A 23,966-nucleotide genomic window follows, 5' to 3' on the forward strand; every position below is an offset into this window, starting at 1 on the left:
CCTCATGAGCCCACCGCCTTCTGGTCTTGCTGATGCCTCGGGTCCCAGCACGGCTTCCCTGTTGTTTGCTGGTTGTCAGCATCAGAGACAGGAGACCAGTCCGCCTGTCGTTCTCTGACCGCGCCAGGGCAGGCTTCCCGCAGGGGCATGTCGGGCTGAAATCTGAAGGGAGCGTGGGGTGTGAAGAGGGGAGGTTTCTGCCGAGCCCAGGGGGTGGGGCCGGGAGAGGATGAGCACCCAGGACAAGACAGCGGCCACCCGGAGAGCCCGGTGGCAGGGCCATGCGGGGAGGTGGCCCCGCGCTTCCCGGGAGGAGGCCATGGACTTCCTTAGGGTCCGCCTGCGTTTAGTCTGGATAGAAACTTCCTGCCTGTCCTGTCACTCACCTGTGTCTTTCTTGTTGTTGTTAATCCTCACACAAGGATATTTTTCCATTGATTTTTAGAGAGAGTGAAAGGGAGGGGGAGAGAGAGAGAGAAACATTGATGTGAGAGAGACGCATCAACTGGGGCTGGGGATTGAGTTTGCAACTGAGGTACGTGCTCTTGACTGGAATTGAACATGGGACCCTTCAGTCTGCGGGCCAGCGCTCTAACCACTGAGCAACTGGCCAGGGCACTTACCTCTGCTTTGAAGGGAGAGGTGCCAGGGTGGGCCACAGAGAGGCAATGAGCCCTGCTGGGGGGGGGGGGGGCGCTGAACCTGGCTGGGGCCTGGCTGTGCAGTGACCTTCATGAAGCCGGGCTCTGAAACGTGAGAGGGGAGACAGACCCGCATGGCTGCTGTTTCTAGCAAACCCGGGAACCAGCCGGCGTCCTTTGGAAATCTTGACAGCACTGAGCGCAGCTCCCGCCCCAGCTCTCAGGCTTCTCCTAAATGAGGATTCCCGAGGCACTGGCATGTGCGTGTGTGTGTGTGTGTGTCTGCGAGGCCTGCGGGCAGCCTGGCCAGCTTTGCCGGCGGGAGGTGACCGTCACATCACTGAGAGGGGCGGCAGGGGTTTCTGGGGACACATGGTGCCTCCAGGGACGTGCAGAGTCGTCCGGCACAGCCTCTCGGCCTCGGTCCTCTCCCTGGGAGGGAGCACAGTCCTCCCTCAGGCGTGAGGGCCTCGGAGCCCAGCAGACGCCGCCGGAAGCTGGTGAGAGTGGGCTGGGCTGTGGGGCACGGCAGCCCGTGAACAGCCTGCCGCCCCCCTGGGGCCCCTGAAGTGAGCAGGACTGGAAACTGCCCTTGTCTGCGACCGACGGGACGGGACGCGAAAACAAAACCCTCTGCTCTCAGGCTCCGCTCCGTGACCTGGGAGTTATGCCCAGAGGCGTGGGAGCGTGGGAGCTGCTGGGCTCGTGGAGAAAGCACTTCCTGAGGCAGGTGGTGTAGCGGTGAACGTCCGTCCGATGCTGGCCTCCGGAGGGGCACGGAGCCAGCCCTTCCTAAGCGGCCTTCGCCTTCCGTGGCAGCCGGCGGGCGGTGCGGCTGCGTTTGACTGAGCGGAGGCCGGAGGGGCAGGGGGAGAAGCTGGTGTCTCCTCAGAGGGCAGTGGGCCTGGCACCCGGCCTGGCTTCTTGCGTTGCCTCATGCACCTCCTCCTGGTTGTTCCTTTCGTTCCAGGTGAACATTTCCCGAGCCTTTACCGTGTGTCAGGCACTGTGCTGGGTGCTAGGGATTGTTGACTAAACAAATGAAGAGCCAGCTATTTTCCCAGAAAAATGGGTTTATTCAGGAACAACAAACAGTTGCAATTTGGAACATGCGGCTTACGGTGTAATCCACTAAACTGTGCAAGTCCAGGGACAGAGGGAGGACTGTTCCCTTCTAGCGGAAAGGCGAGTGCAGAGGCATCTGCAAGCGGAGAGCCCATGGGAGGAAGCGGAGGTGGAAGTGAGTGGCTTTTCATTGGCAGAGTGGTTGCCGGGCGAGGATAGTGAAGGGGTAGTAGAAGAGTGGAAGAATCTTTGTTTGGGGTAATTGTCCATGAGTGGGGGGGTGGGAGAGTGCCCCCTGCAGGCCGCCCAGCTCCAGCTTCTGTTCGCTATCCTCCCAGGATGCAGCTGCAGGTTGGCAGGGCCTGTGCTGAGCACTCAGGCCTCGTGCAGCCGCACGCAGGTGTGTTGGGCATGGCCCCCGGAAGCTGGGAGCACGTTGCAGGCAGAGGACGTGGCTTGTGCAAACACAAGCGGGAGTGGTGGGTGTGCTGGGAGGTCCCGTGGTCCCAGTGGTGTGCGGCAGAGTGCGTGGCCGGGTGAGAGCGGAGAGGTGGCAGGGGCAGGTCCTGACGGTGTTGGGCCACGCTGAGGAGGGACTGCTCACTGAGGTGACAGGTGGCACACCCATCTGTGGGCCTCTGTCCTCCCTGAACTCGCTGAGGGCCTTGGCTAGGCCACGCCTGCTGGGTCTGGGTGCTTTCCGACTCACGGCGGGTTTCTGAGCCGTAGCACGGGGTGGGGGAGTGTTCCCCACTCCACGAAGGTGCCCCGTCAGGCTCGGGCCGTGCCCAAGAGCATGGGGTTGGGCGCTTCCATCAAGCCTTAGTGATGGTCAGAGGGGACGGAGGTGGGGCTCTCCCTGCTGGAAGCCTGCAACTGGGAGGGTGTCTGGTCAAGACCAGGCTCTTTCCAGTCTGCCCTTCCCTGTCCTGCTCAGGCGAGTGCCTGCTCCCTCGGGACCAGCCGTCTCCTGAAGGACTGTGCTTTGGGGAGACATCACTCACGTATTTATCTGAGGACTGGCCACCTGCCAGACCGGGACTGGCTCTGGGGCTGTGGAGTCACAGAGCACAGCCTCTGACCTCCCAGCGCGGGACAGCCCTGCGCAGTGAAAAGCCTGCGCTCTCCAGGCTCGGGGGCCGCCGATGCTGCCGCAGCCTTTCCTGGGAGCATCTCGCTGGAAGACAAACCTTGTGTTTCTGCTGGATTTGAATGATGGCGGTGGCCGACGGCCAGCCTTTCTCTGTTTTGGACAGCATGACTGCCGACAGGCTGCAGGGTTGTTTTAGAATAGTCTCTGCCCCAATGAGGCCTTCACTGCCGACAGGACACCCCTGTCCAGGCTGTGGTTGCCCCCGAGGGCTGACTGCTCGAGAACTCGCCAGCCCATTCCTGCCGGTGTCTCACTCGCCCTGCCTCCCGGCTCTGTGGGTGACCAGGGCGGTCCCTCCACGTGGTAGAGGAGGGAGCAGAGATGCCAAGGTCGGCCAGCCCGTTTGTGGCGCCCTTGTTGGGCTGCTGCCCGGCACATGGTGGGCTCTGCCCTCCACGAGCTCCATCCATCTGGCCGGCCACATGGTGCCATGCAGCTGGGGCCTGGTCTCCGTGAGCGGGTCAGTGTGCTGCTGGCACTCACGGGCTGCTGGCAGGGAGCTGCCTGTCCACTGAGCCCAGCAGCACGAGGCACATAGGCGGGCAGGAAGCCGTCCGCTGACGGCAGCTCTTTAAGGCCTGACGGCTCCCAGCTGAACTCGCAAGGAGGGCCGCCAGCCTGCGGGCTGACCTGCCTTTGCTCGGGCTGGGCACCTTCTGCAGCTCAGCTCTGCTCTGCAGGGGGAGGCTCGGCGGCAGCATGGGAGTCACAGTCCTCGGGGAGAGGAGGTGTCTTCACTGCTGAGGCGGCACCCCAACACTGTCTTGTCCGCGGAGGAGGCCGAGAGAGAAGATTGGCAGCTAATTCTTTATTGCGTGAAACTGCTCTCCTGTTGCGTGGAGCCAGGCGGTCCTCCCCAGCGGGGGGCGATGCTGCCGCCTGTGACTCAGCGCTGAGGTCGGCCTGGAGCCGACAGCGGGCGGAGCCCAGGTGGAGGCGCTGAGACAATCTCTTCCCCATTTGTTCGCTCTGGGCCTGCTTTCTGTGTTGCTGGAGTTCCCTGCAGTGAGGTCTCGGGCCTGTCTTTTCTCTTATTAGGATTGTAGTTACAGAATGCAGCCTCGCTCATCTTTTGGAATAGCTAAGGCAGGGGTCCTCAAACTACGGCCCCCGAGCCACATGCAAATACAAATATTGTATTTGTTCCCGTTTTGTTTGTTTACTTCAATATAAGATATATGCAGCCTGCATAGGAATTTGTTTTTTTTTTTTTTTTTTTTTTTTTTTTTAATATATTTTATTGATTTTTTACAGAGAGGAAGGGAGAGAGATAGAGAGCCAGAAACATCGATGAGAGAGAAACATCGACCAGCTGCCTCCTGCACATCTCCCACTGGGGACATGCCCGCAACCCAGGCACATGCCCTTGACCGGAATCGAACCCGGGACCCCTCAGTCCACAGGCCAACGCTCCATCCACTGAGCCAAACCGGTTTCGGCAGGAATTTGTTGATAGTTTTTTTTTAAACTATAGTCCGGTCCTCCAACGGTCTGAGGGACAGTGAACTGGCCCCCTGTTTAAAAAGGTTTGAGGACCCCTGAGCTAAGGTGTAGCTTGCTGGTTTGAGAGGCGGCTCCTTGAAGTTGAAGCTCATTTTTTAAAGTAACTTCTGTGGGAAAATTAGATTTGTTTTTCACTAAGTTGAGAAGAGTCACTGGTAGCCGTCGCTGGTGTTCTGCTGTGGGCGTTTCCGAGGTTTATTAGCGCTTAGCTGCAGTGCCCTACGTGGCCCAGCAGGGGTCGCTACCAAGTTATCGAACCTCGAGTCAGGCTTCAGAGCCTTGGTAACAGACGGTGTCCTTCCTGTTCCAGCCGCTCGGTCGGCCAGATTTGTTTTAACTTCACGGTGAGCACCAGGGAGGGGGCGGATGTAGGGTAAAGGCTGGCAGGCTTCTTTCAGAAGGTCAGGGCGTAGGGGTCAGGGCCTTGTGGCCCAAGTCCTCAGCTCTGCCTGTAGCACAGACGCGGGAGGCCTCCCTTTTGGCCGGGTGGGCACTCCCTGCTGGCACGGGGCCGTGCCCAGGGCAAGCAGGACCCTTGGTGGCCCTGTTGGGAAGGTGCCACAGACAGTGTGAGGGGTGCGGCCGTGTCCCTGTCACACTTGATATCTGAAAGGGGTGTGACCGCTGCTTTCGGGTCTAGGGCTGGCCCACCAGAGCCTCGCCTCCTCCTTGCCTGGCGGCTTTCTGCAAACACGGTCCTGGCCGTCGCTTTCCTCCCTCATTGCTGGTCTGGGAGAATCACGCGGGTGCCACCTCGCTGGAGGGTGGTGAGTGGAATGGAACCCAGTGCTTGACTGGGTGTCCGAGCCCGGGTTCCGCACCTGCTCTTGAGTGAAGAAGGAGGAGGAGGAGGCCCTTGCCGACGGGCTCCCAGGCCGGGAGATGCTCCTTTCTGTCTTGCCTCCGTTCTGGTGGCTGTTCCCAGAAACAGGTGCTGCAGTCACATCTGTTCCGCTGCACAGGCACTTGTTGAGCGATCACTGCGTGGCAGACCTGAGGGGAAGGCACCACAGAGAACGAGAGAGGCGTGGGCCGGCCCGACACCGACAGAGCGTGGCCGTGGCACAGGTGCTGAGGGGCAGGCTGGGGCCAGAGCAGGGCTGGGGCTCCTTCTGGGAGGGAGGACCTCTTTCTGTGAGGGGCGGCCACCAGAGCTGGGCTGGGGCACGCGTCTCACCCCCTCGATGGCTGGGCCACTGAGGGAGCTGGGGTGGGAGCTGCCAGCTGCCGTGCAGGAGCGGAGACGAGCCATCGTGGTCAGCCTTGTTCCCTTCCTGCTGGTCCTGAGGGTGTGAGTTTCCCAGCGCCCTCCTCCCGGCTGCCCGGGCTGCCTGACTCGGTCCCGTGTCCCTCCCTCCTCGCCAGGAGTGGAGCCTGTGTCTGGTTGGGCAGTGGGGCCGTGCTGGTCTCTGTCAGATCCCGTCACGGTGTGGAGCGCTTCCATTTCCTGACAACCCTTGCCAATTAGCTTTATTTAATTATCTCCCAGGGCTAAGCTTGAATACATTGTGTGTTAAATTCACAGTTTTCCCCTTTCTAAACGAAATGGACTTAATATCCTTGTTAAAATCTGATTAAAACTAAAATTGAGTTTTTTGAAGTCTGATTATTCCATGAAATGGAATTTTTAAACCTAATTACTGCGGGATTTGCATATACTTTTCAGCACCATTGAAAAGGAAGTTGAAGTAAATGTATTAATGGCATCCTGTCCTGTCGTTTCCTTGGGGTGTGACAGGTGGGAGGGACGCGGCCTTCTTTCCCTACATAGGCAGATCCTGCTCCTCGGAGGGTCCGCTCCCAAGGAGTCTGAGCTCAGCCTCACTCCCTCCGCCTGTGCCCTCGGCCAGCTCACACGGGCAAGCTCACACGGGCGACGACCTTTCGAGGGCACGCGGCTTCCCGCCTGTCTCCCTGTAGTGCAAGCGCTTACCTTTGAGGAGGAGGATGGGGGAGGGGATCATGATTGTAGCCTCTGGGGCCTCCCCTTTCATTCCCAAACATGGATTTATAATTAATAAGCTACCTTCATCCTAATTCTGGATCACATTGGTATTGTTAAAAGTAGAAACAAACTCACTCTTTTATATATATACTAGAGGCCCGGTGCACAAAAATTTGTGCACTCGGGGGGGGAGGGGGGCCCCTCAGCCCAGCCTGTGCCCTCTCACAGTCTGGGACCTCTCGGGAGATAACGCCCTGCTGGCTTAGGCCTGTTCCCGGGTGGCAGAGGGCAGGCCCAATCCCTAGGTGCAGCCCCTGGTCGGGCTCAGAGCAGGGCCGATTGGGGCATTGGGGCGCCGCTCCCTGTCATGCACAGAGCAGGGCAGATTGGGAGGTTGCGATGCCACCCTCAGTCACGCTCAGGGTAGGGCCGATTAGGGGGTTGGGGCACTGCCCCCTGTCACACTCAAGGCAGGGTCGATGGGGAGGTTGTGGCACCACCCCCTGTCACGCACAGAGCAGGGCCAATCAGGGGGTTGGGGCACTGCCCCCTGTCACGCACAGAGCAGGGCCCATCAGGGGGGTTGGGGCTCCTTACCCTGTCACCCACAGAGCAGGGCCCATCAGGGGGTTGAGGAGCTCCCCCCCGTCACTCACAGAGTAGGGCCGATAGGGGAGTTGGGGCACCGCCCCCTGTCACACAGAGCAGGGCGGATCAGGGGGTTGGGGCGCCGCCACTGTCATACTCAGGGCAGGGCCGATCAGTGGGTTGGGGCGCCACCACTGTCATACTCAGGGCAGGGCCGATGGGGAGGTTATGGCTCTACCCCATCACACACAGAGCAGGGCCCGTGGGGGTTGGGGGGTTGGGGCGCTGCCCTCTATCACCCACAGAGCAGGGCTGATCAGGAGGTTGGGGCGCCGCCACTCGCACACTCAGGGCAGGGCCGATGGGGAGGTTATGGCTCTACCCCGTCACACACAGAGCAGGGCCCGTGGGGGGGGGGGGTTGGGGCGCTGCACCCTGTCACACACAGAGCAGGGCCGATCAGGGGGTTGGGGCACTGCACCCTGTCACACACAGAGCCGCAGGGCGATCAGGGGGTTGGGGAGCTCCCCTGTATCAGACACAGAGCAGGGCTGATCAGGGGGTTTGGGCGCTGCCCCCTGTCACACTGATCCCGGTGCCGGGAGGCCTCTCGGCTCCGCTGATCCTGGTGCTGGGAGGCATATTACCCTTTTACTATATAGGATAGAGACCTGGTGCATGGGTGGGGCTGGCTGGTTTGCCCTGTAGGGTGTCCTGGATCAGGGTGGGGGTCCCCACTGGGGTGCCTGGGCAGCCTGGGTGAGGGGATGATGGCTGTTTGCAGCTGGTCACACACCCTTCAGGGTGGGGGTCCCCACTGGGGTGCCTGGCCAGCCTGGATGAGGGGATGATGGCTGTTTGCAGCTGGTCACACACCCTTCAGGGTGGGGGTCCCCACTGGGGTGCCTGGCCAGTCTGGGTGAGGGGCTAAGGGCTGTTTTCAGGCTGGCGGGTGACTGAAGCTCCCAACTGCTCCTTTTTTTTATTTTTATTTTTTTTCTGGGCCAGCTTTAGCTCTGGCTCCAGCTCTGAGGCCTCTGCTGCTGATAGCAGGTATCTGGTTTGTTTGGGTTCTATAATCGAAACAATGTATAACTCCAGCTCTGAGATCCCGGCTCCCTGAAAGCAGGTTTCTGGGGTTTTGTTTAGCTTCTATATTTGTTACAATGTTTCAGACTGCAAGCTCAGAGGCCGGCAAGGCAGGCGGGGAATGTTGGTTTCCTCCGTCACTGAAGCAAGCAAGCCTCATGTTAGTTTCAAGCTGCCTGGCTGCTGGCCGCCATCTTGGCTGGCAGTTAATTTGCATATCGCCCTGATTAGCCAATGGGAAGGGTAGCGGTCGCACGCTAATTACCATGTTTCTCTTTTATTAGATAGGATACTAGTGGCCCGGGGCACGGATTCATGCACATTGAAAGGGAATTAATTAGAAGAAATATTTTAATATCGCTATTCACCCTTTCTTTATAACAGAAGTGTCAACCAAATTCACGATCGACAATGACAGATCGAAACACACTCGTGCGATTGGTGCCAGCGTGAGCTCTATGTGTGTGGCGCATGCGCGAGTCAACTTAGCGTCTTATAGAACAAACTTGCTTCATTAGACCTGCTTTCTGATGCAGCTCAACTTTTTCCAGCCCCGTGAAGCACCCCAACTTCTCCTTCAGGTAGTTGTCAGCAACACAGCAGGAAATATCAACACGAAGCAGGTTATTATTGTAGATCACGCAGGGAGAACCAAGGGTAAAATATTTAACTGCAGCCGTGTCTGACTATATTCTGTGCAGTGAGAAAACCTGAAGTCATTGTCAGGGTCCACCATTTCTTTCTTCTGTTCAGTCGGGTCAAGTTTCTAAACTTTCTAAATCTCTGTTGTCTGGCTAGTGAAAAGAAAATAGGATTCTACCGAGTCTCCTATCTGCCTACTCCGGGACTTCTGTGAGGATCAAATGAGATGAGACACGGGAAAACGCTTCACAAACATTTGGTTACAGTGTGAAATGTCTGCACCTGGCTATAAACCAAGTCGTGTTCCTGGGCTGAAGAAACTGCAAGGAGGCTAGTCGCTAGGGAGAGGAAGCCGGGTGGTGCTATGTGACGTCATTACCTGGTGCCCACAGCCACTGTTTCCGGGCTGGGCTGGGTTGGGGGCTGCATTTTGAACCATGGGGTCTCGGCAGCGGCGGCTGCGATTGGTGGGCTGTCGCTCTGGGGTGGGGGCAGGGCCTGTGTCCCAGTTGGGGGAAGCCGAGTGTTGCTTTGTGGACGCCAGGTCTGCGGTGCAGTTTCTTTGTACATGGCCAGTACACATCACGGCAGCTTGTGTGTTGAGCGTCTGCCCCCTGGTGGTCAGTGCGTGTCATAGTGACCGGTCGGATGGTTGGACACTTAGCATATTAGCCTTTTATATATAGATTGATTGATGTCAGAGAGGAAGGGAGAGGGAGAGAGAGAGAGAAACATCAATGATGAGAGTCATTGATCAGCCTTCTGCATGCCCCCCACTGGGGATTGAGCCCACAATCTGGGCATGTGTCCTGACCAGGAATTGAACCGTGACCTCCTGGTTCATAGGTCGACACTCAGCCACCGAGCCACGCCGGCCAGGCTGCCTTTGTGTCTTTGTTTGGACCCCACAGAAACGACCAGATTTCCTCGTCAGTTGTCAGTCTTAGAAACCTCCTGACTTTTCACATGTGAGTTAACCATGGCCACGGGCTCTCCGATGCCCTTTTCCCTTAGAATCCTCACCCAGGATATGTTTTTACTGATTTAAAGAGAGAGAGACACACACAAAGAGACAAACATTAATCGGCTGCCTCCTGCACGCGCCCCTGCTGGGAATAGAACCTGCGATCTGGGCATGCGCCCTGACCGGAAATTGAACCATGACCTCCTGGTTCATAGGACAACACTCAGCCACTGAGCCACACGGCCGGGCGCCAGTTCCCATTCTTTCCAGAGCTCCATAAAGTTTTCCAACATCGGGGAGTTAAAAATACCAGTGGAAAAATAACGAAGCAAAAATAAGTAAATCCTTTCAAGCCGAGTCATGTTTTTTCTGAAACATTTTTCAGAGACTTACGTTGTTTTGTGTTCTTCTGTGTTGGTCAGGGGCAGGTGAACTGTTACTAAGCCTGTGGGCAGAGTTCATTTAAACAAGAAACAGCCCAGCCAGGGTGACAGGTGGTTAGAGCGTTGGCCCGCGCGCTGGAGAGTGGGGGCTCAGTTCCTGGTCAAGGGCATGCACCTGGGTTGCAGGTTTGATCCCAGTCCAGGTCGAAGCTCATGCAGGAGGCAACCAGACAAAGTGTCTCTCTCACATCTCTCTCTCTCTCTCTCTCTCTCTCTTCCCTCCCCTCTTCCACACTCTCAGAAAATTAATAGAAAAATATCTCCAGGTGAGGATTAACAAACAAGCAAAGAAAGAAACACACAAACACACATCTTGCAGGTCCCATCTGCACCACTCCCGCTCCCTGGCGGGTGCCAGACAACACGTGGGAGCGTGGTGGGACCGTCCGGGCAGACCTGAAACAGTGGAGGGCTCGCGGAGCGGCATCTGCAGACAGACAGACAGACATGGCGTCTCTGGCCGAGGTGGCTGCTTTCCCTCCACATAGAACCTTCCGGGAATCTGGAGAGCAGCCAGGAGCCTGTGATACCGAGTTAGAAATGAGAGACGCCCTGAGGTACCAGTCAGCCCGCAGCTGGCGAGCCAGACTGCTACCCGCTCTCCACTTTCCTCCGAAGCAGACAGCTTGAAACGTAGCAGTTTAATAATGACGGGAGCGGGCCGCTGCGATGAAGAGAAAAGGGCTAATGTGCGATCCTGCTGAAACGCTCCCTTCCTGCTGGGGCCGGGCATCGGCGTCTTCTCGTGACCCGTCCCCTTGGCACCACAGTGACCACTTTACAGCGTCACTCGGAGCACATGCTCCTGCCAGGCCTCCCAGTGCATCCCCCGCACCACACCAAGCCAACGCCAAGGGGCCACCAGAGCCCAGGCCCCCAGCGGCCGCCGCGGCCTCTCCCCGCTAGACTCCCCGCGCAGGGCCTCCACTGCCCGCCTCCCGAGGGCTCCTCCCCAGGCCTCTGCGCGGCTGCTCCCTCGCCAGCTCTTCCAGGCTCTGTCACCCGGCCCGCCCAGCACCCGACCCCTGACCCTGGCACTCTGCCCCGCACGGTTTTCCTTCACGGCGGACCCGTCCGGAGGCTCTGCATTTTACCTTTCCTTACCTGTGGCCCTGCTTCACTGCAGCGCAAGCGCCATAGCAGCAGGTGCTGTGAATCTTGTCGTGTTTTCACTGGCCGTGGATCTAGAATCGAGCCTGGCACGGAAGTAGGGTCTCAATGAATGTTAATTGAACGAACAAAACAGTGTCCAGCTCGATTCCACCGAAGTTTGAGCTCAGACCCCTGGGTCTCAAGGTTCGTGGTACTGGTTAAATGACACTCTAGGCATGCAGTGGGATCTGTTTAAAATATGTCTCTGGACTGAGGAATTTCAGAGGGTAGGCGGGGGTGTGGGGGAGGGTGGGAGGGAGTGATTAACTTATGTGCATGAATGCGTAACCCGTGGGCACAGACAGGAGAGTGGTGAGGCCTGGGAGGGGCAGGTGCGGGGTGGAGGGAGTCAATGGGGAAAACAAAACCCACAAACAAAGGGGACATCTGTCCTACTTTCAACAGTAAAGGTAATTTAAAAATTAAATTAAATGAAGGGGAAAGCACAAAAAATCTTTTTATTTTTTAAATATATTTTTATTGATATCAGAGAGGGAGAGGGAGAGAGAGATGGAGACATCAATGATGAGAGAGAATCATCTATTGGCTGCCTCCTGCACGCCCCCCACTGGGAATCGAGCCCCCAACCCAGGCATGTGCCCTGGCCGGGAATTGAACCATGACCTCCAGGTTCATAGGTGAATGCCCACCCACTGAGCCACACCAGCCGGGCCAAAGAATCTTTTCATATGTTTATATGGAAAGAAGTGCAAAATGCATTGCTAAATAAAAGAGAACATAAGTGAGTGTGCTGTGCCACCATTTCTAAAGGAAATGGAAATGAGTGAGCATGACCGCGGGCTTACAGGTGGGCACTAATGTCCAGGCTGCACCAGACAACACCGGCTTCCTGCTGGGGGGCAGACATGCCGCTGCACCATTATAACAGCGTTAACGTTTGTACCAAGGAAACATTACACCTATTCAGAAAGTGATTTTTTTTAAAGCTTAGCATTATAAACTTATAGTGCAGAATGAAATACTATACAAAAAGTTTCTAAAGAGAAAACAATTACTCCATGATGAGTTAATGCATGAATATATAACTAGAGCCATTTACAATAACAATCATACATCACTCCTAAATCGTTAGCTATGTATTACAATGTGAATAATTTGCATTACAAATGGAGCAAAAATACATTAGTCAAATGCTTCCTAGGTAAAATAATCAAGAATGTTATTGATCCTAAAAGTTTGATAAAGTGGAAAATAAGATGTTTATGTATCAAACATTTTAACTTAAAATATTACAAATACACAGTCATTCCCAAGCTGCAAACTTCTATGAGCCCACTAACTTGAGTTTCATCTTATATTTTCTACATAAGCCACAAAACATACCCATGATTTTAGCTGTTTCTTTAAAGTGGACACCTCAGTCCTCCTAAATGTTACAGCTTTCCCTCTGAAACTTCTACAGTCGCTTTCTTCATCAGAAATTTGGGGGCGATTTTCCTTTGAGACGTTCCAAAGCCTTCAACTTTGTTCTCATAGAAACACGGCTTTCTTCCCCCGTTTATTTTTCATCAGCCTCTGTAATATTTAATTAGACTCTTTAATTACAGTAACGTGCGAAACTGGCAGAAATAGACCCGTTTCGGATGGACACAGCAGCTCCTGGGAGCGGGGCTGCGCGAGGGGCCTCACCGCTAGCAAAGTGCAGCGATGAACAGGGTGTGGCGCTTGGCTTTGAGGTCCGGAGCCGTGGGCTGGAGCTGGGAAGGCCCCAGTGTTCAGAGGATCTGTCCTTCTCCTCAGGTCAGGACTAGGGGACGGGCTGTATGTATTCTCTAAAGACATCTGTGTATAATACATTTCACCTCTTTAAGAAGAAGAGCAGCCTACATCCCAGGCATCGGCAGGCACCTCAGTCTGCAGGGCCGAGAGGGTGAGGCAGTACTGGAGGGAGGGGGAGAGGAGGGGAGGGGAAGGAGGGGAGGGACCAGGGGCCCTGTGGGGCTGGCGGCGGCTGCGCACCCCTCTGTGGTCAGGCTGGGCCCAGCAGCGGGGCCTGGCTCTCTGGCTGCAGCATGCCCACGGGTCCATGAGAAAGATGAGCCTGCGACAGTGACCAGTGACATCTCCGGCCAGTGAGGCCTGAGGCTGGAGAACTGCGCAGTCCTCGTGGGAGAGGAGTCCTGGAGCCTACACTGCGCCTGTCAGGACCGCGAGGGTCACGAGGCCGCACAACCACAGCTCTCTTTTTTTAAAAAAATATATTTTATTGATTTCTTACAGAGAGGAAGGGAGAGAGAGTGTGAGAAACATCCATCAGCTGCCTCCTGCACATCCACTGGGGATGTGCCCGCAACCCAGGTACATGCCCTTGACCGGAATCGAACCCAGGACCTTTCAGTCCGCAGGCCGACGCTCTATCCACTGAGCCACACTGGTTTCGGCAGCCACAGCTCTCCTGCGGGTGGATTCTGCCTGCGGACATCGGCACCAGCAAGCCAGGTCCTGGCCGCCATCGTCCGCGGGCCACCGCGCTGTGCAGGGACCCAGTGCCGCCGAGCAGGTCCGTCTCCCGCTCCCGCCTAATGGAGCCCAGGCCTCACTGTGGTCCAGCAGCCGCCACCGGCCTCACTCTCTCAGGGAAACGAATCACATGGCTCCCCAGACACATGCAAATAGAACGAAGAAACTTCAGATCTACAGAGGCTGCCTGCACGTTCTCCCTCCCGCTCCGGCAGGATTAAAGGGACTTCAAACAGCCTGGGTTCCAATTAAGCCCGGTGCCCACCCCAGGGAGGCCAGAGTCTTCTCCTGATTAACAAGAGGCGCTCTTTGAACCGTGCGAGCTAAATAAAGCTCGCAGAGCCTTTCAAACAAATGCCATAATTTCCTCTCCCTGCTCCCTCACTCTTTGGAAAAGCTGATCTTTTGAGTGCTTTCAACATCCAAAAGGGCATCTGGCTAACAGCTCCAAGCACAACTTCAGCCGGGAGCTCGGGACTGGAGCAGTGAGCAGAGGGTGGGGTGCACGTGGACACAGCGGCCAGCTCCCAGGATGTGAGGGGCGCGTCCACTGCAGCGGGGGGCCAAGGCTGAGCTGGGAGGGTCGCAGCAGACCCGTCCGCAGATGCTGAGGGCCTCCGCCGGGGCGCCCATCCATCGCCAGGCCCAGGAGCGGGCAGGGGTGCTGGCCTGGGGAACAGCACGTCACAGAGCAGCTTCCAGGCAGCGGACCCGCTGTAGGAGGCTGGGCTGTAGCTCCCATGGTCTAGGGGACGCGGGAAAGGCCTCTGTCGGCTCAGGACATGAAACAGGCCACAGGTCCCTCAGGTGGGAGGTAGCCAAGGAGCCCGCCTGGCTTGTGAGCCGAGGGGGCGGGCGGTGAGGCTCATGGCCGCCAGCCTCACTGCGGCCTCAGAGGTGCGTTGCCCTGACCTGCTCTTGGCCAGGACTGTCCGTGTTCGAGACTCGGGGAAACCCTCGGGCAGTAAATTGAGCGCTCCGCCCCGTGCACCCGGCTCCTGACCCCCGCCCACCTACCAGGATTCCTGCCAGCAGAGGCCGCAGGCTGCCAGGCAGCGCCCTGGGCTGCTAGGGGAACCTCCGAAGGGGCGAGGGTCGCAGGGGCATGCCCTCACCCCGGCGTGCTCCCTGCCCGCTCAGCACCGCGGCAGAGCAGCGGGCCTGCAGGAGGGTGGGCAGGCGGCCCTGTGGCCTGGGCCCTCCACCCTCGGTGATGGATGACAGCGCTCACCCCCCCAGGATCCTGTTCCCTGTGGAGACGTGGACAGTGTGGGAGAAGCCGCGGGAGGGAGCGTCGGTGGAGGAAGGCGCGGGCCCTGGGCGCACACACCCGCGGAGTAGAGCGGGCTGCTGGTGCGCAGCCTTCAGGCGGCTCCACGTGTGACAACAGCTGGGCAGGGCTGCGGCAGGACCGGACGCGGCCGCACTTGTGGATTTGTTTTCTTTTTCTTTTCTTTTTTAAATGTTTTATTGTTAGAAGATGGGCTTCAGGTTGAGGTTCGGTGCTCAAGCTGAGTAGATTTGGAAACGTTTGAGTCTGTTTCCATGTTTGTTAACAGCAAACAACAGGGCTCTGTGGGCACAACTGCGGTAACTGCCTGCGGTCGTGTGGAGTCAGAGCCCAGTCCTGTGGCTTCCGTGTTGCTGCTGCAGTTGCTGTGCTGAGGCATGGGCTCTGAGGAGGGGCGGGGGGGGCTCTGAGGGGGGACGGGGGCTCTGAGGAGGGGCGGGGGGGCTCTGAGGGGGGCAGGGGGCTTTGAGGGGGGGCGGGGGGCGGGGGGGCAGTGAGCGCCTCCTCCGGCCGGGGCTGGCGCTGCTTCTGCGCTTCAGACCGTGTGGCATGCCCTCTGCTCAGCGGCCGTTTTCACAGGCGAAGGGAAGCCACGCGTGTGAAGTCGCTCACCTGAGGTGACGCGGGCAGTGGCGGCCATGGTTAGAAGCGAGGCGGGGGGTGTGCCCAGGATGGAACGCATCCGGGTCCGAGTCGCCCGGTGCTGAGTGTGTTCTGACCCGCAGGTCCCCGGAAGACCTCTCCCGGTTCATCGTGGAGCTGCAGCAGCGGGAGCTGGCCCTGCAGGACAGGAATGGCTCCATCGCCAGCAGGTAGGCCTGGGCGCCGGCGGGGGTGGGGTCGGTGAGCGAGGGCCCTGGCCTGCAGGGACAGATGTGCACACTCCACTGTCCAGTTGGCTGTGGCCTGAGTGCGCGGGAGTTGGGTGCACAGTGCCTCGTGTCTGCCCGGCTCGGCGGAGGTGGGCGGCGCTGTCATCCTTCGCCGTGCCCGTCAGGCTGCCCTGGGCGCGGGGTCTGTGCAAGGCTGTGGGATCAGGAGTGTGGGCTCTGAGCGACCCCTTGGTGCGGAGCTGGGCCCTGGGGTCATGCGTCTGTGTGTGTCTGTGTGTGTGGCCTGTGCACTCAGGGAAGGTCCACGGAGACCACAGAGCAGCCAGGCCTTTGTCTGTGAACAGAGGGAGGTTTGTCTCCTTCCCGACAGGAAGTTCGGAGGCAGCAGCTGCCTGGTTGCCCCAGGCCCGGGGTGGCGCTCTCCTCCTGTCACCCCCGCGCCCTGTTCCCAGCACCATCCTCCCGCCTCTGACACCGGCGTTCCCTGCGGTTCTCACACTCCCTCCCGAGTCAGCGCAGACCCCGCAGGCACAGGGGCTGCCGCTTCGACTCCAGTCATGGGCATCGGGTCCCCAGGTGACCCGCAGTTCTGTCTGCCTACAGAGTCAGGGGTTCCCTCATCCCCCCATTCAATAATTCGCTAAGCCACTCGGACAACTCAGGAAGTGCTGGCTTATGGTGGCTGGTTTTTGGGAAGGCTGAAGGCTGCAGCCAGAGCTCGGGCGGGAGGCGCTGGGCAGGGGTGGGGCGGGTGCCCACCTGCTCGGAGCCCTGCCCTCCAGCACCTGTGTTGTTCACCGGTTCTGTGAGGTTCCGCTGCTTGAGTACGTCCCTGGCTGTTGGTGATCGACAGCCTCCAGCTCCTCTCTCCCCCTGCAGGTGGGGCAGAGCTGGGAGTGCCAGCCCCTCAGCACCTGGAGCTGCCCGGGGACCCCCAGCCCCTGGTTGCACAGCCTCACATTTGGGTGAAAGGGGCGGCTATGAGGCAAAGGGTGCTGTCCCCTGGAGTCCCCAGGGTTGTAGGAGCTCTGCCAGGGTGGGGCAGAGACCAGATGCAGCCAGCTGTCCCCTTTATCCTCGAGGGCTTGTTCCGAGGGGCCGCCCGGCCAGTACAGCCAGCACGAGGCTGTGTCCCTCACATGCAGGCCTAGGGGCCGGTTAGCCGGAACGTGGGCTCACCTGTCCCACCGGCTGCTGCGAGTGTTGGGAATGGACTCTGCTCAAGAAGCAGCCCTCCGAGGGCAGGCAGCCCGTCTGTGTGACTGTGCCCCCCCCCCCCCCCCCGTCAGGAGCTCCCTCTCAGAGCTGGAGCAGCCCCCCGGGGAGCAGGGGTGTGGGGGACCTGAGGAAGGGAGCCTGCCTGCCTGCCAGGTCTTGGGAGGTGAGGCGTGAAGCCGGCCGGCCTGGTGCAGCCGGATGCACGTGGCACCGCACCCGGGCGACTCCGTGCCAGCAGGGAGAGTGACAGACTGCGCGGCACCTGCCTGACGGGGACTCTGGAGCACTTCCCGAGCCCAGGCTTCGTGCCTAGGCTCGCAGGCATCGTCTCCTGTCGTCGGCCCGCCTTCTGGGTGAGGGAACGGCCCAGTGAAGTCAGCGATGCCCATAGGTCTCACAGCGGGCTGGCGGGCAGTTCCGGCCTCAGGCACTCGTCATCGATGGCTGTGCGAGCCCGACCCGGGAGGACGGGGAGGAGGCCGTGGGCAGCGTCGCTTGCTCTGGCCGGGGTTGGGCAGCTGCTCTGCTGGGGCGTCTGTGAGGAGGCCTGGGCTCTCGTCAGGCTGGCGGCTGGTGCATCTCCGCAGAGAGGCAGGATGACGGGAAGAGGAGTGGCCACAGGGCCAGGCGGACGGGGCTGCAGGGCCCTCCTCACAGGCCAGCACTCCCAGACCCCCGAAGCCCAGCCCAGAGTGTCCTGTGGGCTTTATCCCTCAGCATTGCTTCCCTGCATCCGCCTCCTTCGCTGCACTCACTGCTGTGGCTGTGGCTGTGGCCCTGGCTGTGGCTGTGGCCGTGGCCGTGGCGAGGCCTGCCTGGCTGAGGTCTGAGCCTCTCCTTGTTGCCGTGGCATTCCAGCTCCTGCAGGGCGAGCCGACTGCCCAGCCCTGCATGGGGACAGCAGCTCAGGCTGGGCTGATCCCAGCATCTGTGAGGTGGCAGGGAGGGCCCGCGTCCTGACTGCAGAGGCTGAGGGGGAGCCACACCCCTCACGGGGGTGGGGAACACTGAGATGACGACACAGTGTTCCGAGCCGTGGGGCCACTGCTGCCTGACTTGAGTTACGGCCTTGCCACTGGAACCCGGTCCCACACTCCACCCTCTTGCTGTGTGTGCCTTCGCAATGAGGGCCCTGAGCTGTGGCCTGTGCTCCCGGACGGGCTGGGCGTAAAGAGCCCCCGGGCCTCCCACTGCAGGACGGGGTGCTTTCTCCCTCCAGCGGGTGCCATGGACGCAGCGCTGCTTCTCACACGGCTGTCAGCTCAGTGGCCGTCAGAGCGGGCAGGTGAGGAGGAAGCGCAGCAGTTATGGCGCGCTTGGCACAGGGCAGCACTCAGGCAGGCCTGTGGACGTGCAGCTGTGACAGCGTGTCCCCTGTGGTGCTGAGCCTCAGGGTGGGTGCAGGAGGGTGCCCTGCGGAGAGCAGAGTGCTGGGTCCTCTGTCGGGGTGCCCTGTCGGCCAGGCCTCTCTGCTGGCGGTGGAGCTGGGGACACTGCAGGCCAGGCCACGGCGAGGCTGCATTTCCTTGTGGCTCGGCCACAGCCTGCTGTCCTGCCGACTCTGCTAGGACGGGTGCGGGCTCCACGGAGGGTCCTGGACAGGACGGGCTCCTGCAGGGGCGGGCTGCTCTGCTCCGCTGGAAGGGGCGCTCCCCAGTGAGTGGAGCGGGCTTCTCAGGGTCCTGTTGGGGATCCGGCTCAGGTGCCTCACTGGAGACCAGGGGTGTTTGCCGCGCCTCTGCCCGTGCCGGGCTCCGTGCTCTGTGCTCCGGGCCGCAGGCAGGCGCCACCTGAACTGTGGTGTGGACGGTGCACAGCGGAGGACCTCCGCCCCGCCCGGTCACACAGCCAGGGCGTCCTCGGGATGGGGCTTGAACCCTGGCCGTCTGTCTGCGGAGCTCCGGTGGTTGGTGTGAGGGTGGAGCCCACACCCCTGAAGAGTGCTTGGGCGGCCGTGCCCTCGTCCTCTGCTCCCGGGAGGTGGAAGCAGTGAGCCCGGGGGAACGCTGGCCCGTGTCCAGGGGCTGCTCTCTGGGTGCTGGTCTGCCTGGCCGGCCTGGCCGGCTCTCCCAGCCTGACGGCCCTGTGCAGCAGTCCCCACGGGCCACCGGTCGCCCAGAGGCCCCGGCAGCTCTGGGCTGTGCCGGTCGCTGCATTTGCCCCCTCGGCTGTGGGGTCTCAGAGGAGCCCTGGGCCTCAGCTTGTCGGAGGGTGACGAGCCCGAGAGCCTCGGCCTGGCCGCTCCTCTGTGCTGCCTCCCTCGGTGCTGGGCTCCGGGTGGCATTTGGGGGACTGTCTCCGAGGAGGCGGTGCCCGTGGCTGGCGTGTTCCTGGCATGGCCAGGGGGGCTAGTTTCTCGGCCGCTTCCCGAGGGCGAGTGAAGAGCGGCGGGCCGGTCGTGATTCTGTTGGTCTGGAGCGCGGGGCTGCGCGCTCACCCACTGAGGAGTGTCACGGGCCCGGCCCCGTGTCCCGGGGTCTGTGTGAGTGGCCGTGCTCTCAGCTGCTGAGGCCCGGAGGCACCCAGATGCCTGAGGGCTGGTCCTGCTCCTCGTCTGGAGGGTTTCACCTGCACCCGACTGCAGCCGAGGCCGGGAGTCTCCTTTCTCGGCCCCGCTCTGGGCTCCAGCCTCGGCCCCACACCCAGCAGCTCGGGGCCCCTGGGCGTTAATCAGCCTTTCTCGGCCTCGCCTGTCACGGTGACGGTGGTGACAGCTGGCACCGGGTGTCGGGAGAGTTCAGTCAGAACCTTCCGTGAGGCGCTGGGCCTGCTGCCGGCACAGGAGGCCTTGTTAGCGCTAACGAGCATCGCGGATGGCTGCTGCCCGCGTTTCTGAGTGACTGGGAGGCGTGAGCTGGGCCCCGCGGCGGTGAGCGCTCCAGTGAGCTTGTTGGGGCCAGAAGCCCAGCAGCGGTAGAACTGGTGGGCACCTGGGAAAGGGAACAGGTGAGGGTTGCTGTGGATCGGAAGTGTCAGGCGCGAGAAAAGGCAGGGGCGAGGCTGTGGTGAGGGCCTAGGAAGGGGGTCTCCTCTGCTTTGGCGGGAGCGCAGGGCGTGACGGCACAGGGCCCGGGATTCCGTTTGCGACATGATGACGTTAAGCCCTTTAGACCCGCAGTGATGACGGGGGCGGGGGGGTGGGGGGGCCATCGAGTGCAGTCAGGTGCCAGTGGGCGCCGTGTCCTGGCAGGTGGCGAGGATGCACCTGGAGAGGCTCCTGCCCCCACGCGGCAGGGGAGGGTGGGTCTGACCCTGACCCTGACCCAGGGACTGTGGGTGCTGCGGGCGGAGCCGGCTCTGGTGCCCGGCTCCCCGACGCTAGCAGAAGTGATTTCCTCTGATTTGGGTTCTCTTCTGACCTCGTGCCCTCACCCTGTCCCTTCTCAGCGGATGGAACTGCCTGAGTCTGGACCGTGTGCGTTTACCATTGTGCTCCTGTCAGCCGAGCCTGGCCACATGGAGGCCACACTCCAGGCAGACGCTGCCCTGGGCCCGCTGCCCGCCCTGCTGTGTGTGCGGGCCGTGCGGGTGGTGGCGTGTGCTCTCTCCTCACGGCTGTGGGCGCTCTGCCCCCAGGTGCCCATGAATCCATACCCTCTCTGTCACTTACAGTTTTCCTTCAGACAGTAAGAACCAGTGTCGCTGTGTCCACTCTGGCTCTCTGTGCCACCTCCTCCACGAAGCTGCCCGAAGGAACCCCGCTGGCCAGAAATGAATCGGCCATTCCTTCCCAGCCCCCGTGGCTCCGCCCTCTGTGGAAGCAGACCCCACTTGGGTCGAAAGCCCTGGCTTCTGCCTCTGCCCCCTGCAGCCCCTCTCAGCCGGGTTCCCCTCTTCTGCTCTGGGCCTCCAGCTCGGCCCATCCCCTGACATGGCACATACCCTGCCGGGCTGCCTTCCCCGGCAGCGTCCCCCCTCCAGGTCCCGCTGAGCTCAGATTCCTTAGGTGGCCTTAGATGACTCCGTAACGCAGGCTTCCCCAGGTTACGTGCTATGCCGTTCCGTTTTCTGCATTAGGTGCTAATTGGTTCTCCTTGTCTCCGTAAGATTTGGGATGGTATCCACCACTGTGGTTCTGGCCAGAGCACCGCCCGGCCACGCGGCAGCCACACGGGGGCACTGTGGCTGAGTGCATGCGGCCGCTCGCTCCGTGTCTGCTGGGCTCTGGGTGCAGGCGTGAACCTGCTCCTCACTCGCTCCCTCTCTTTCCCACCCCCGGTTAAACCACAAGGAGATGATCTTGGCTCCAGTGCACACCCAGATCCAACACTGGTCCTTCTCTGCTGGTCCTCATCTTTCCTCTGACCCCATGGCCGCTCTGACCGCTCGCCCTGCTTCTACCTTTGTCCCCTGGGTTGGCCTCTGCCCAGCATTGTCTGCACCTGGGTCCCCCAGTCACAGAGCGGCCATGTCACTTGGGTGCACAGAACCTTCCGGGGTCTTTTGTCTCGGTTGCATTCAGCATGACTGCCCTTGCCCCCGGCGTCAGGACTGGGGCAGGCGGGCGCCCTTCAGGGTGACTGGAGGAGGGATTGGTGCTCCCACCCCTTCCCCTGCATTTCTTCCTCAGCCCCCACCCCCCGGGTGTGCTTCCTGTGTGCCCAGGTGCGCAGCAGTGGAGGAGGAGGAGTTGGCACCTTCGATTGCCTGCTGGCTGCCTGGCACCCATCTCCTGGCTCCTGCACCCATCCCGTCCTTGGCTGCGCCTCACACTGCGGCAGGCCCGTGGCTCAGGGCCGTGTGCACAGCGTCCCGCCAGGGAGTGAACTTGGCTGTTTTGCTTTAGACCCAGGTGATGCGTTACCTGACTTGCCAGCAAAAGGCACTTGGGAAGGCTGCCACCCAGGCTGACGGGGCCACACTGGCAGCTGGGCTCCCAGGGCCGTGTCCCTCTGAGCAGGCAGGCGGCTCAGCCAGGTTCATGCTCTGAAAAGGCATGTTTTCTGCCTGTGGTTACGTGAACCTGGGTGCCGTGCCGGCGGCGTGCGGGGCGGTGTGTGGGGCAGGGCTGGCGTGGCACACGCACACGCACGAGCACGTGTCACCCTCGCAGGAGCCCTGGGACGCGAAGGGGTTTGTGCGGCGGGAGGGAGGCGTTCATTTTGTGGCTACAGAGCCGTTCTTAGAAGTGCCCTCTCATCAGACCTGCCCAGAACTGGGACGCCCTCCGAAACAGAAGCAGGGATGCCCCGGGGCCCCAGGCGAGACTCCCCGCGAGCGGGGCTGCTTGCCCCGAGGCCCGGCCTGCCTGCCGCGTGGCCGGCTGTCTGACAGGTACCCGCAGTCACCTTCCCAGCCTCAGCGCGCGGGGGGCCTGTGGGCTGTCCGTGTCCTGCTGCCACGCTGCCTGCTGGGACCGTGGGGCGTGGCCTGTCTGCTGGGTGCAGGCGCCTGCGTGGGGCGGAGGAGGCCAGGTTCTCCAGGACGCCAGCCTCTGCACAGGGCCGGCCGCCTAGGGCTGCGTCTCTTTGTCTCCAAAGGGGCTCTGCCTCGCGGTGGTGGTCACGCAGCCTGAGCACCCCCGGCCCGTCAGCTTTGCCCGTCCAGGGGCTCCTGATCTGTGGGACACTCGGTGGACTCCCGCCCGTGCCTGGTGCCCGTGCCTGGTGCCGGGTGCCCCTGCGGACGGGCTTCTCAGGAGTCGGGTTTGTCGCCCTCCCTCCTCCATGGCAAGGAGCAACCGCAGGCGGCTCCCGAAGCTCCCCTGAGGCCACCCAGGGCCAGCCTTTCAGGGTGAGGTCCGCGTGAGGTGTGGGCCTGAGCCAGCGTGGGCCCAGCTCGGTGGCCAGGGGAGTGACTCCGGCCACCTGCTTGGGCCTGCCCTTCCCGCTGGTTCTCCAGCCTCCTTCCTTCTTGCTGGGAGGGACCCTGGCCTGTTGGTCGGCCTGCAGTGCCGCGTGTGGACAGGAGGTGGAGCCGCAGCCCAGGAAGCCGCTCTGCTCGCTCCTCAGGCCTCCTGCCGGGCTTGGGGGGGGGGGGGGGCGGGGGGCAGTGCTGTCGCCCAGCCCGTACATTTGGTGGCCAGTTAGAGAGTGGGCGGCGGGGGGAGGCCGAGGGGGCGGGGATGAGTGGCTGTCTCTCCCAGGTGCTTTCTTGGCAATTGCTCTTCCCTCCCATCCCCTCCCCTCCTCACCCCTCCCCCGTCTTCCCCTTCCCTGCCCCCCCATCCTCTCCTCTATTCTCCCCTCCCCTCCCCTGCCTTCTCCTTTCCTGCCCTCCCCTCCCCTGCCTTCCCCTCCTCTTCCCTCCCTTCGTCTGCCTTCCCCTTCCCTGCCCTCCCCTCCCCTCCCCTGCCCTCCTTTCCCCTCCCCTCCCTGTGCTGGGGAGACCCTCCAAGCGGGCCCCACACTGCACCTTGTGGGGGCACAGACCCTCCCGCTGCCGGGTCCAGCATGGCTCTGAGACCTGTTGGCGTTGCTCTCATTTTCCAGACTAACCGTCTGGTTTTGTCCCTGACACCAAGGCCCCGTCACCCCGAGAGAGAATCCAGTCCATCTTGGGGCCCAGTGGGACGTTTGGGCTTGGGACCAGCACCGGCAGTGCTTGTGTGACTGGAAGGGGGTGTAGATGAGCAGCTGTCGGGGGAGAGGCTGTTGGGGGAGAGGGGGCCCCAGGCCTGGGCTGTGCCCTGTGAGGGCAGCGCTTTTCCCAGGCGCGTGCCGAGCGGAGACCAGGGTGAGTGGACAGCGTTGCGCCGTGGGCACTCGGGTGTTTCATTCCCAAAGGTGAGGGCGAGGTGCTGCCGCCGTCTGGGACCCGGTGTGGGCGCAGGGAGGCGCCGTGGGGCTCGGGCTCTTGCTCTGTCCATGGACAGTGGCTGGGCCACTCCTCTTCGCATCCGGAAGCCCCCTGACGCCCTGGCTCCACTGGTCGGGGTCGGGGTCCTGAGCCTCGGGCTGTGGGGCCTCACTTCTGGCCCCGCCACAGGCCAGCCAGCTGCCAGCCGAGGTCTTTGGCT

The 23,966-nt window shown here is 60.9% G+C and overlaps 1 protein-coding gene across 4 annotated transcripts in view; it reads left to right on the forward strand.

Moving 5' to 3' along the window:
• The window catches only part of MAD1L1 (mitotic arrest deficient 1 like 1), a 149,600-nt gene that overhangs the window by 24,852 nt on the left and 100,782 nt on the right, over window positions 1-23,966 (forward strand). For 3 of the 4 annotated variants that reach the window (XM_059699422.1, XM_059699424.1, XM_059699423.1), the window contains exon 10: window positions 15,683-15,769. The exons of the other annotated variant lie outside the window; for it this stretch is intronic. In XM_059699422.1, the coding sequence (XP_059555405.1) occupies window positions 15,683-15,769 (87 nt within the window). The remainder of the gene's footprint in view (window positions 1-15,682; window positions 15,770-23,966) is intronic. 4 annotated transcript variants of the gene reach the window in all.

This window comes from Myotis daubentonii, chromosome 5 (assembly GCF_963259705.1).
Source record: "Myotis daubentonii chromosome 5, mMyoDau2.1, whole genome shotgun sequence".
In the NCBI taxonomy this organism is placed as follows: domain Eukaryota; kingdom Metazoa; phylum Chordata; class Mammalia; order Chiroptera; family Vespertilionidae; genus Myotis; species Myotis daubentonii.